We start from the raw sequence: 13,238 nt of genomic DNA on the forward strand, positions 1-13,238 counted from the left end.
CTGCCTCTTGAGAAACCTATATGCAGGTCAGGAAGCAACAGTTAGAACTGGACATGGAACAACAGACTGGTTCCAAATAGGAAAAGGAGTACGTCAAGGCTGTATATTGTCACCCTCCTTATTTAACTTATATGCAGAGCACATCATGAGAAATGCTGGGCTGGAAGAAACACAAGCTGGAATCAAGAGGGCTGGGCGAAATATCAATAACCTCAGATATGCAAATGACACCACCCTTATGGCAGAAAGTGAAGAGGAACTAAAAAGCCTCTTGATGAAAGTAAAAGAGGAGTGAAAAAATTGGCTTAAAGCTCAACAGTCAGAAAATTAAGATCATGGCATCTGGTCCCATCACTTCATGGGAAATAGATGGGGAAACAGTGGAAACAGTGTCAGACTTTATTTTGGGGGGCTCCAAAATCACTGCAGATGGTGACTGCAGCCATGAAATTGAAGGAAACTTACTCCTTGGAAGGAAAGTTATGACCAACCTAGATAGCATATTCAAAAGCAGAGACATTACTTTGCCAACAAAGGTCCATCTAGTCAAGGCTATGGTTTTTCCAGTGGTCACGTATGGATGTGAGGGTTGGACTGTGAAGAAAGCTGAGCACCGAAGAATTGATGCTTTTGAACTGTGGTGCAAAGAAGTGTGGAGAAGACTCTTTCAAGTCCCTTGGACTGCAAGGAGATCCAACTAGTCCATTCTAAAGGAGACCAGTCCTGGGTATTCATTGGAAGCACTGATGCTGAGGCTGAAACTCCAATACTCTGGCCACCTCATGCGAAGAGCTGACTCATTGAAAAAGACTCTGATGCTGGGAGGGATTGGGGGCAGGAGGAGAAGTGACAACAGAGGATGAGATAGCTGGATGGCATCACCGACTCTATTGACATGAGTTTGGGTGAACTCTGGGAATTGGTGATGGATAGGGAGGCCTGGCGTGTTGCAATTCATGGGGTCGCAAAGAGTCGGACACGACTGAGCAACTGAACTGAACTGAACTGAAGATTAGATCTTCAGTATTCTCATTGAAAAAAGAAAAAGTAACTGTGAGGTGGTGGGGATGTTAATTAACTTGGCGGTGGGAATCCTTTTACAATGCACACATATATCAAACCAACATATATACTTTAAATATATTTCTGTTTTTATTTTTCAATTGTGCCTCAAAAATGAAAATTTTTAAACATAAAAAAAGAAAGTCAATGTTTTGTGGATGTTTGAAGCTTTTGAATACCTTCATAATGCTCACCCCACTCAGAGGGGCAATAGGTAACTCTGAGAATTAGTATCTGAAGAGGCTTCCAATGACTTACATCTCCTAGAAACAGCTTTGTGTCGTGACATCCTACATTGAGTCTAGACTGGCCTGTGACTTATGTGAATGAGTAGAATACAGCAGTAGTGAGGCTGTGCCAGTTCTGGGCTTGGCTTTCAAAGGACTGGCAGTTTCTGCTTCCTACCTCTTGAACTCTTGCTTTTGGGAGCCTCTATCATGGTGTAAGAAGTCTAGCTCAAGTGTGGGAGGCACCAAGTGGACAGACCATGTGGATAAGCCATGTAATGAGAGAATCTGAAACTACTTGGAGAGGAATAAAGGACCAGCTGTCCCAACACTGAGTTCAGTCTCCAGATGACTAGAGATCTCCAAATAAAGTTAACTGTGCCCAGTCAGCCTACAGAATCAGGAGCAATAATAAATCTGTGGCTGTTTTAAGCACTAAGTTTTGGGGTGGCTTGTTCCACTAAAATAGATCGCCTCACCAGTGATTCTCTCTCATGTGACTTAGAGGCTACCAAAAGATTACCCAGTCTCACAGTATCTGTAAAACTGTGAGATGCCAAGTTCCCAAGAAAGGGAGTGCTTGAAAGGGGAAGGGAGAGGAGGAGGAGGAAGGGAGAAGTAGAGGCTGGGGCCATAAGGAGAAGGGCACTGAGAGAGAATTTCAGCTGTTTGCCTGGAGCCGGGTCTAGCAGGAACAGCTGCATTTGGGCCAAGAATTCTGATGATCTGTTTGACGGGTATTTGCCTTCCTGTAGGGGAGCCTATGTTTGAAACAGTGTGCCATGTATTTAATAGTACCAGCTAGAATGCAATGAAGGTTACACGTTCAGCCATCCCATATTTATTTTAGATCTGTCCTATTAATGATCCCTAACCCTGAACATCAATGTACGCAATCAGTCCCAAGGGAATCCAGGCCAGCATCACAAGTCTGGCGGGACCACTGAAAATATGTTTACTTATATCTTTACTCCTGGAGGGTCAGAACAATCATTGGCATGTCAGTAAGACAGGGCATTTTAAATACTTGTTTTTTCATGCAGTATGATTTTTTTTTTTCTCCATTGTCAAGCAAAACATTTAGAAATACTGTTTTTTCCCTATACTCTTAAATCATAGCTCTTTTAAGGGAAAAGGTAGGAATGAAAGTTATCTGGGTTTATGAGTGGTTTAAGGAAGTAATACTTCTTTTATTAATGTGTATAGCATTTAAGAAAACTATAATGATGAATGTTAATCATATGAATATTACTTATATATAGAATTTTTAATCAGTGGAAGAGAAGCCTTTTCTTGTTGGTTCTTGGTGTTTTCCTATCTATATTCAAATTAATGCAGAAATAATAGTCATCATCTTACTTAGTGGTTATCAGGAGTTATATCATAAAGGTTTTGCATATAAAATTTTATTCTCTAATAGAAAAAAGAGAAATAATGGAAAAATTTTTATACTTAAAATAGCTACAAAATGCATTGCCCACTCTAAGTGGTTTGATATCTTTGAGTCCCTCCTATCTTTTAAAATATTCAATTCTAGTACATATCACAGCCAAAGAGTTCCAAGCGAAGTGCAATACTCTGATTCCATGTTTTAGGAATGATTCGTATAAACCTGGAGATGATTGGTGGGTTGAAAAAGTTCTTCACATGTCCTCTGACATTATTATTTCCTTCAAAAATCTGAAAGCAAAATATGAGAAACTCTTTAATGATGGCATAATGGGTATGGAAATCTTATAACTGAAACTAACATAATATTGTACATCAACTGTATTTCAGTTAAAAAAATATTAACAGTAATTTTTTGTCTTTTTTAGTTCAAACTGTGGATCTCAATGAACACATACAACTTATCACAAAGATGATCCTCAATTAATTATGAAATCTCACTCCAGACATACCTCTTTAGGGATATCACCTCTCCACTGATCTGAGTTGAAATAGGAAAAAATAAAGAAATCTGATATGGTGCTGTGAAGCAGCCACAAAAACATCTCCACCTTTAGCCCCTTTTGAGTTATGTGACTTTGAGCAAATTACTTATAGACTTTGATTCTCCGTTTTTTCCTCATTGGTAAAATGGAGATAATAGATTTTACCTAGTAGAAGTTGTTGTGAAGATTTTAAGAGCATGTCAACATATGACAAGTGTTTATTAAGTGCCAGATAATAAGCATAAAAATGCATGGTTGCATTTTATTTTAAATGTTAGTAATAGCTAATGATTATGGTTAGTTACTACTAACATTTAAAATAAAACACAATCGTGCATTTTTATGTGTTAATATCCTTTCTGTCATATGCCCTACATCCTCAACTAAACTGTGTTTGAGGTGTGCTTTTGTCATTCTCAGAAAGCTCCCCAAGATTTACACACATCAGAGACTGAGTCACTATTTGTTTATAAAAATGATGTTTACCCTACTATGAGAACATCCTGATACAGTGAGAAATAAACCAAACAAACCAGGGGTTTAGAGAGAGAAAGAGAGATTCAAACCCATTAACTAAGATAAGGGCCGGGTCCATGATGAGCATCCAGTAAACATCCATCCCCTACTCCTGTGCTCCCCCTCGTACTGGTTCCCACTCCTAGAATATTCAGCTCATCTCCTTAGCTTTGCCTCTAGTAAGATTTTAAATCCACATAGCTAGGAATTTAAGAGTGTGATGGAGTAGTACATCTTGCAAGAAATTAATCTCCTCGTGGGGAAGGATAACAATTGTTTTCTGCTTAGTAACAGTGGCACAGAAAGGCATATGGCCATAGGTATTTGATCAGCCATAAATAACAAATATACCTAAGCTAATGCTAATATGGTAGGTTGTCTAGACCCCTGTTATAGATTGTACGTTTGTGTCCTTCCAAAATTCATGTCTTCAAACCCTCATCCTCAATGAGATGATATTAGCAGGTGGGGCCTTTGGAAGGTGATTAGGACTAGGGATGGGGGTAGGGCCTTCATGGCATCTCCCTCTGCGTGTGCACACACCAAGGAAGGCCATAGGAGGGCACAACAAGGAAGACTGCCCTCACCAAGAACCTGCCCGTGGTGGCACCCTGAGCTAGGATTCTAGCCTCCAGAACTGTGTGAAATAAGTGCTTTTTGTTTGTTGCCCAGGCTGTGGTAACTCATTACACAGCCCAAGCAGGCTGAGAGGACTCTTTCTTTCACCATCTTCCTCAATCAGAGACAGTTAAACTTCACACCATCCCCTGTTGTTCTCGTGATTTTGTAGGTGACTCAGTCAAAACAGAAAGATAGTATACACGGTCCCTGTCCCAAGACCAGGTCCAGGACTTAGAAGACTTAAAGAGGGATGCACATCAATGCACACTTATCAAATACAAGAGCTATTTGCAAATCTGAGGTACTGTTCTCATCACAGCAGTTTTCAAACTGTTTTCTTTTTGCCAAGATCTCCCTGTACCTTGTCCACCATTGAGGATTTCTCCCTGTAAGGTTTCCAGTCCGTTCCCTGGTCACTGTAGTGGATGGTGTAGCTCTTCACATACATTTCAGAGGACAGAGACTTGCATCCTTGTGTTACAATCGCAGTTATCTTCTTGATTTTGAGCAGATCAATTTGTAACCACTGATTGTTGTTGTTTGCCTATGAAAATGATTAGAACAATGGATAAGACAGAGGTTAAAACCTTTGCTTTTTTTAGATCAAGATATTCAGAAATGAGTTGAGGTCAAACGATTTCTTTTCTGTCTCATCCCTGAGAATTCCTTTTCTCCTAGAATCCTCCCCTGTTCCTTCTCATTTATCATCGGCATGTACTTCCGGAATATTTTACACATTGCACAACAGTTATTTGTTTATGTGTATTCCTTACTCTTTGAGGGCAGGGACTTAGCTTTGTATCCAGGTACTTAATACAATGTATGGCACACAGATGGTGCTCAAAAAATATTTTATCCAAGGAAAAAAATCAATTGCTAAATTATCTAAATATTTTTCTCCTAAGCAAGTTGGTTTAAAATACTATGATGGTATAGTATAAAATGCATTGCAGTATACATTAAGTGCAAATACTGTTTGATTCCCCTTATACAAGATACCTAGAATGGTCAAAGTCATAGTCAGAAAGTATATTGATAGATGCCAGGGGCCATAAGGTGAGGAGGGGTGGGGAAGAGAAATAGGGAGTTAGTGTTTAATGGGGACAGAATTTCAGTCTAAGAAGGTGAAAAATTTGGGAGACGAATGATGGTGAGAGTTGCACAACAATGTGAATGTACTTAGTTCACTGAACTGTACAGTTAAATATAGCTTAAAATAGTACACTTTATATTATGTGACTTTTACCACAATGAAAAGAAGAGAATTAAATACTATGATGATATTATTGAAGTTATCTGGGAAAGAACTAGATAGTCTACTCTCTCTTACTTATTTTAGAAAAGCTCCAGTTTTCTTTCCATTGCTAATGTCAAATAGAAAAGGTCCAATTTCTTCTTTTCCGATAGTTCAAGTAAACATGTTATTTGAGAGACTTGATAAAGCTACACCCAGGGCTGCACATGTCATGGTAGTTGTCTTGTCTCTGGCCTAAACAAAATGCCTAATCACATGTTTGGCATTAAGTGCTTGGAGAAAGAGGATCAGAAAGACTAATTAGGTTTTGGAATAACTTGAGATTAATTTTCATCTTTGGGAGATTTATCCTGGCCCATAGTCTCATTTGGGCTTCCCTAGTATCTCAGTGGTAAAGAATCCACCTGACAATGTGGAAGACGCAGGTTCGATCCCTGGGTCAGGAATATCCCCTGGAGAAGGAAATTGCAACCCACTCCAGTGTTCTTGCCTGGGGAATCCCATTGACAGAGGAGCCTGGTGGGCTGCAATCCATGGGGTCTCAAAGAGTCAGACACGACTTAATGACTAAACAACAATGTAGTCTTGTTCAATTCTACATGAAATAACCAATGTATATTTTCTCAACGTCACTCATATATACATGGCTGTATGTATATAAACATACGCTACAATCACGTTACTGTATTTTTAAAGCAAATTAATTAAATATACTCTATTAGATAATTTGGGTTAATTTAACACCCTGTAGTGACATCTACTGGTGTTTTAGTGTGTCTTCAATGTTGTGTGAATGATACAGAATGCATATAGGTAACTAGAAGATTTTTGTAGGTGTATATCTTTTTGTCTCTACCATAAAAGAGATAGAGACACTTGTGCACATACCTGCACATGCCTGGTTTAGACTTTCAGCCTCTCTAAAGAAGCTCTATAAAAGACATTTTATACTAATTGAAGGTTAAGTGAAACAAACAGTTCTGACCTAAAATTCCCTGGTTGCCTTGCATGGCATGTGGGATCTTAGTTCCCTAACCAGAGATCAAACCCATGCATCTGCAGATAAAGTATGGAGTGCTTATTACTGGATTTCCAGGGAATGATAATTATGTTTTATTATCTTATTTATATTATATGGCTTTTCTGGTAGCTCAGCTGGTAAAGAATCTGCCTGCATTGCAGGAGACCCCGGTTCGATTCCTGGGTCAGGAAGATCTGCTGGAGAAGGGATAGGCTACCCACTCCAGTATTCTTGGTTTCCCTTGTGACTTAGCTGGTAAAGAATCTGCCTGCAATATGGAAGACCTGGGTTTGATCCCTGGGTTGGGAAGATCCCCTGGAGTAAGGGAACAGCTACCCACTCCAGTGTTCTGGCCTGGAGAATTGCGCTATACAGTCCATGGCGTCGCAGAGTCGGACACGACTGAGTGACTTTCACTTCACTATTTATATTATAGAAATTTAAAAAAAATGTTATACAACACTGTCACTTTTATTACTTTAATTTCTGTGGGTCTCAGTTTTCCCCTTTTGCAAAATTGCAAAATGAGTACTTGGGTTGCTTCAGATGGTACAAAGACCACAGATCTGTTTATTTGGAAAGTGAGATTCCTGATTCAGCCACCAGGCTAAACTAAAATTATTTAATTTCCTTTGTGTTTAGACTTGGCTACAATCCACAGAGTCACAGACTACAATCCATAGAGTCACAGAGTTGGACACGACTGAAGCGACTTAGCACGGATGCATGTGTTTAGACTTAAAAGAAAACTCTGGACCAGATGCTTTGTAAAAACCCCTTGCCTTTCTAATTTTCTGTGAGTCTATGGTAGTTGAGAAATGAATTTCAGGGCACAGACATTGGTCCCCGAGACTATCCAAATGGAGTCTGTGCTAAGTCTCTTCAGTATGTCTGACTCTTTGTGACTCTATGGACTATAGCCCACCAGGCTCCTCTATCCATGAGATTCTCCAGGCAAGAATCCTGCAGTGGGTTGCCATGCCCTCCTCCAGGGGATCTTCCCAACCCAGGGATCAAACTTCCATCTCTTATGTCTCCTGCATTGGCAGGTGGATTCTTTACCACTAGCGCCACCTAGGAAGCCCTAAGATGGGGTCCAAACTCTTGTTTACTCTGCTTGCACAATACAACTCCCTTTTCCTTTCTGGTGGCCTAATTTAAGATTAGGACGCAGGATGCTATAGAGAGTCCAGGGAATTGGAGTGTAGCTTTCTTAAGAGAGGGGCTTCCCTGAGCTATCAATTGATAGCTCAGTTGATAAAGAATCTGCCTACAATGCAGGAGACCCCGGTTCAATTCCTGGGTCAGGAAGATCCACTGGAAAAGGGATAGGCTACCCACTCCGGTGTTCTTGGGCTTCCCTTGTGGCTCAGCTGGTAAAGAATCTTCCTGCAATGCAGGAGACCTGAGTTCGATCCCTGGGTTGGAAAGATCCCCTGGAGAAGGGAAAGGGCTCCAGTATTCTTGCCTGGAGAATTCCATGGACTGTATAGTCCATGGGGTCACAAACAGTTGGACACGACTGAGTGACTTTCACTTCCTTAAGAGAGAGCGTTAGGTGGATAGAAAATAGGGAACTTGGCTTATGTTGATTGACTGGACTGTTTTGATTTCTTATGGCATTCTGATTTTCCAGATCAGTTGAAGAATGAAATAAATATGAGTCAATATTAATAGTTACCGTAGAACTAAGTTACCTTAATTACTCAATGGGCTAACATCTAGGGCAATATAACTCTCTGTGAGATGTTTATAAAACTTAGATCACAGATTTTAAAACCTGGTTTGGCATCATTTTATGATGTCACCAATACAAAGGAGTGTTACAGAGTTCTGAAAAAACAGGAACAAAAAAATTTAAATGACACTCTTAATAAAATAAAGGATAGTGCTAGATTGTGGAGGGAACCAAAGAAGAGAAGATGGTACAAATCTAAATCATTTACTGATAATGTAAATTGTCTCAATCAGGAGCTGGCAAAATACAGCCCAAGGTCCAGTCTGGCCTACTGCCTGTTTTTGTAAATAAAGTTTTATTGGAACACAGCCATGCTCATTCATTTACATATTGTTGATGACTGCTTCCTGCAACAGTGGTAGAGTTGAGTAATTATGACAGAGAATGTATGGCTCACAAAGCCTAAAATATTATCTGGCCCTCTGCAGAAAAGTTTTGCCCGCCCCTAGAAATGGCAACCCACTCCAGTGTTCTTGCCTGGAGAATCCCAGGGATGGCAGAGCCTGGTGGGCTGCTGTCTATGGGGTCGCACAGAGTCGGACACGACTGAAGCGCTTAGCAGCAGCAGCAGCAGTCTAAATCAAGACCACAGAGATGGTAACTTCTCTCTGAGCTAAAACTGTCCAGACAACACACATCCTAGTTTTCAGACATAGGATCATACTCTGTAGAAACAAGGGAGGATCTTCTGGCTTCCCAGGTTCCCATGTTCCCTGGAGTGAGGGTCTATGCCTTCTTCAGAGAGACTGAGAGAACTCCATTCACAGGGGACAGTTCACCTTAGCTTGCCAGGCATTTACACGGCCCTGGGCATTAAGACGTGCAAGGAAGGGTTCCCAGTAATTTCCCCACCAAGACTTTTTAAACGAGGAAGCGGTGATTTGCTTGTTTTCTATCTTTCCACTTTCCATACCCAGCGGTGTGGAGCATCCTGTCAAGAGAAAAGTAATGTGATTATTTACACACCACCGGTACTCCTTGTATGGTATTTTGTACTTCATTGAAGACAAATAATATTACTGCTAAGTAACAACAAAACAACCATCACAGCAATGTTTTCAGTCTATACATGTATTACTTAATGCTCTTAAATAGCTCCATTTTACAAATGAAAAAACAAGCACAGCAAGGAAAAGAAACTTGACTAAAGTAACACTGCTAAAAGAATCAGAAACTAGATTTGAGCCCAGGCAGTCTGACATCAAATGCCATGTTCTAAACATCTAAACTCATTTCTCTCCTTCAGAGAGTCATGGAAACGTTGGTCTCTGCTTTCAGGTAGACAATATTCCTAAACATCCATGTATATAAGTGAAAGTGAAAGTGTTAGTTGCTCAGTCATGTGCTACCCTTTACCCCATTGACTGTAGCCTGCCAGGCTCCTCTGTCCATGGGATTCTCCAGGCAAAAATACTGCAGTGGCTAACCATTCCCTTCTCCAGGAAATCTCAACCCAGAGATCAAACCCGGGTCTCCTACATTGCAAGCTGTTTCTTTACCATCCGAGCCACCCGGGAAGCCCCTATGTATATAAAGTGTCACAGAGACAAGACACTTTGTTCTTGCTAGTAAGTCATGTAGACATTTTCTTGAAGTGATACCTTACTTTCTCCAGGAAAAAAGAGGCTTAAAAGAAGAATGTCTGTCATAGATACTAATTATAAACATCAAGAAAGTGAAGAGATTTTAAAATTAATGCTTCTTGTATAGAAAATGGAGGTTTTAAATAGACTAGCATTGTTGAATGCCACATTTTAGGGTAGCTTGACTCTATGACCTGAACAAATGACCAGTTAACATCATATACCATAAGGAAAGAAAAAAAAAAAAAATGACTCAAAGAGCTGTTTCAGGGCTTCCACATGGCTCAGTAGCAAAGAATCTGTCTCCAATGCAGGAGATGTGGGTTTGATCCCTGGGTTGGGAAGATCCCCCTGGAGGGGGAAATGGAAATCCACTCCAGTATTCTTGCCTGGAAAATTCCATGGACCAAGGAGCCTGATGGGCTGCAGTTCATGAGGTCACAAAGAGTCAGACACAACTGAGCATGCACACGCTATGCTATGGAGCTGTTTCAAATTTTCCTGCTTATATAAAATTTGCATTTTATGTGGAGGATATTATATACCATGGCTATCTGGACATGGGTAAAATGCCCTTTCCATATCCCTCATGAATATCAAGAGTTTATTGTATTATTATCTGCTTTGATAAGAAACTGATCCCAAGATTCAGTTACTTTCTCCACTGTGAGCTGTGCTTTTATCCTCTACCTGAGAGAAGGTGCTGTACCTTGCCAGCAGGTGTGCCGCAGCAAGTTTTAGGTATGTTTGTATATTGATCTCCCTCCTCCCTCAGCCCTTGAGCAACTTGGTGGTGCCTGGATCAGCCAAGCCCAGGGTGGTCTGCTTCATTCTTTTACTGCGGACTGTGAGACCGAGGTTATATTCTATATATGCTTTGAAGTAAAAAATGTTGGAAAGTACCACTTTAAGAGAGAAGAATAGTTGATGAGAACCTTAAACATCTTATTATATATAGAAGAATTTTATTATTGCCATTTATGATTGCCTAGATTTATATATACCACAGGTCACATTACATCCCCTGAAAAACAGAAACTTACTTAGAAAAGGCTTGGGTACCTACATAGAATGTGAAACAGAACACAGAGTTCAATCAAGGTTTCAGGAAGTTGGGAAGCAGATTTAGTTCTCAAAAACAATTATTGACTACCTAATATATGCCAGTCGGAGAAGGCAATGGCACCCCACTCCAGTACTCTTGCCTGGAAAATCCCATGGATGGAGCAGCCTGGTAGGCTGCAGTCCATGGGGTCGCCAGGAGTCGGACACGACTGAGCGACTTCACTTTCACTTTTCACTTTCATGCATTGGAGAAGGAAATGAAATCGACTTAGCGTTGGAGAAGGAAACTGAAGCGACTTAGCAGCAGCAGCAGCAGCAGCAATATATGCCAGTAATGTTGCAAGACACTTTTATTATATTAAAGTCTGAGTGACCTGGTTGGAAGACTTTTAGAAGGGTCAGACCCGGTTTGACTCTCAATTCTTATTGGAAATGGGCTGGTGGAGGTCATGCTTTGCTAGGGTCCTTCTTTGGAGGGTCAGAGCAGTGTCCATATGGTCCAAACATTGTTCAGAGAGACGGTGCCTGCCCTCTGGCTGCTAGAACCAGTCTCAGTCTAGATCATTCCTTGAATGGAACCTGTGTTTCACAGAGGTTTTTCTAGGAGCCTTAGTAATTGGAGAAAACTAAAAATTCTACTCATTCTCCCATATGCCCCAAATCTTGACTCGATGAATAGCAGCAAAAAAATGTCCATGGGGTCACAAAGAGTTGGACACGACTGAGAGACTGAACTGAACTGAGCAAGAAAATAATGCATCTGTGTTCCTTACCATTAACCTCACAACCTTGCAGCTCCAATCGAAGGGCAGGTTTGTTATAGGATCCAGTTGGAGAGATCCTAATGTATCTAGCCACAACAGGTGGGTCAATCTGATTCTCTTTTATTGTAGAAGCATCTGAATTGCCACCAAAATACTAGAGGAAAAGAGGAAAATTTAGTTATGTAACAATTCTCTATAAAGTGATTTTATAATAAAATTTTCATCCAATTTAATGTTGTAATATTACGTTTTCAGGTAGCCTGAGTCAAATTAATTTGGTCTTAAAAGATAATTGGGAATACTTCCACTTCAGGAAGATAGTATAGATGAATTTTGCCCTGTTCCTCCTGCTGAGTACAACTGAAAACATAGAAAGACTCTGAAAGGTGGAGAAGAGAAGGCAGGCTGGCTAGGGTTCTCAGGACCCAAGGAACAACACGGTGTCAGTCCCCTGGGTTTTCTTTTTACCTCATATACAGACTTATAAGTAAGGGAGCCAGGAATCAGGAGCCACCAATAGGTACAGGCAAACAAACAAAAACAGAATAAACAGCGAAAGCATTTTTTCTCTGGCCTCAGGACCGGAAAAGGCAGTCTAGCAAGACTGAAAACTTGGAGGCAACAATTGTTCTACTATAAGCCAAACACCATAGGCTAGAAAACAGTGTCCCCTTCCCTATCAACAGCTGCAAAGGCCAGATAGGGAACCTAGACTCCCATGCTCATGAAACTGTAACGAGGCACCCCAACACTGTCACTGGAGTCCTGGCAGAGAAAACAAAATAGAGACCCTGGATTTCCATCTCTTCTATCTTATAATAAGGCTTTCCCTCTTGTGGTGTCAGTGGAGACCATTCCATCCCTACCTATTTGCAAGGAGGAGAGGGGTCCCAGCTCACGCGTCAACAGAGGAGGCCAAGTGGAGAATGGACTGTGACCTCTACCTGGCAGTAAAGAGGCTGTGTCCCATCCCCCTTCCCTGGCAGAACAGTGTCAGAAAGAGCCAAGGAAAATCACAGATAAGAGCAGATATCAGTAGCATTGTAAACAGAAAAGCAACAGCTAAGAGCAATCAAACAAAGGGCCAGTTCTTTAAAAAGATTAAAGAAAATTGGCAAATCTGAAGTAAGACTGATAAAGCGAAAAAGAGAAGAGATTCATGTTACCAATATCATAAATGAAATAGTCGATATCACTACAGACCCTACACAAATCAAAAGGACAGTAAGGGAATAATACAAGTAACCTGTACATGTATATTTAACAACTTAGAAGAAATGACTCAATTGACTGAGAAAACACAAACTATCCCAATTCACCCAAAATGAAATAGATAATCTGAATAACATGTAACTATTAAAAAAAATGAATTTGTAATTTAAAAAGTCCCAGAAAAGAAATCTCCAGGTCCATGTGGCTTTTACTGATGAATTATACCAAAAGTTTAAAGAA

General features: G+C 40.5%; 1 protein-coding gene across 1 annotated transcript in view; it reads right to left on the minus strand.

Annotated features, from left to right (window-relative positions):
* Positions 1–1,133: 1,133 nt before the first annotated feature.
* The window catches only part of F5 (coagulation factor V (proaccelerin, labile factor)), an 81,281-nt gene continuing 69,176 nt past the window's right edge, over positions 1,134–13,238 (minus strand). The window contains exons 22-25 of the mRNA XM_010836696.1: positions 11,796–11,940; positions 9,154–9,305; positions 4,722–4,904; positions 1,134–2,969 (exon numbers count right to left, since the gene is read on the minus strand). Of these exons, the coding sequence (XP_010834998.1) occupies positions 2,823–2,969; positions 4,722–4,904; positions 9,154–9,305; positions 11,796–11,940 (627 nt within the window). The 3' untranslated portion in view covers positions 1,134–2,822. The remainder of the gene's footprint in view (positions 2,970–4,721; positions 4,905–9,153; positions 9,306–11,795; positions 11,941–13,238) is intronic.

This window comes from Bison bison, unplaced genomic scaffold, assembly GCF_000754665.1.
Source record: "Bison bison bison isolate TAMUID 2011002044 unplaced genomic scaffold, Bison_UMD1.0 scf7180017864064, whole genome shotgun sequence".
NCBI classification, from domain to species: domain Eukaryota; kingdom Metazoa; phylum Chordata; class Mammalia; order Artiodactyla; family Bovidae; genus Bison; species Bison bison.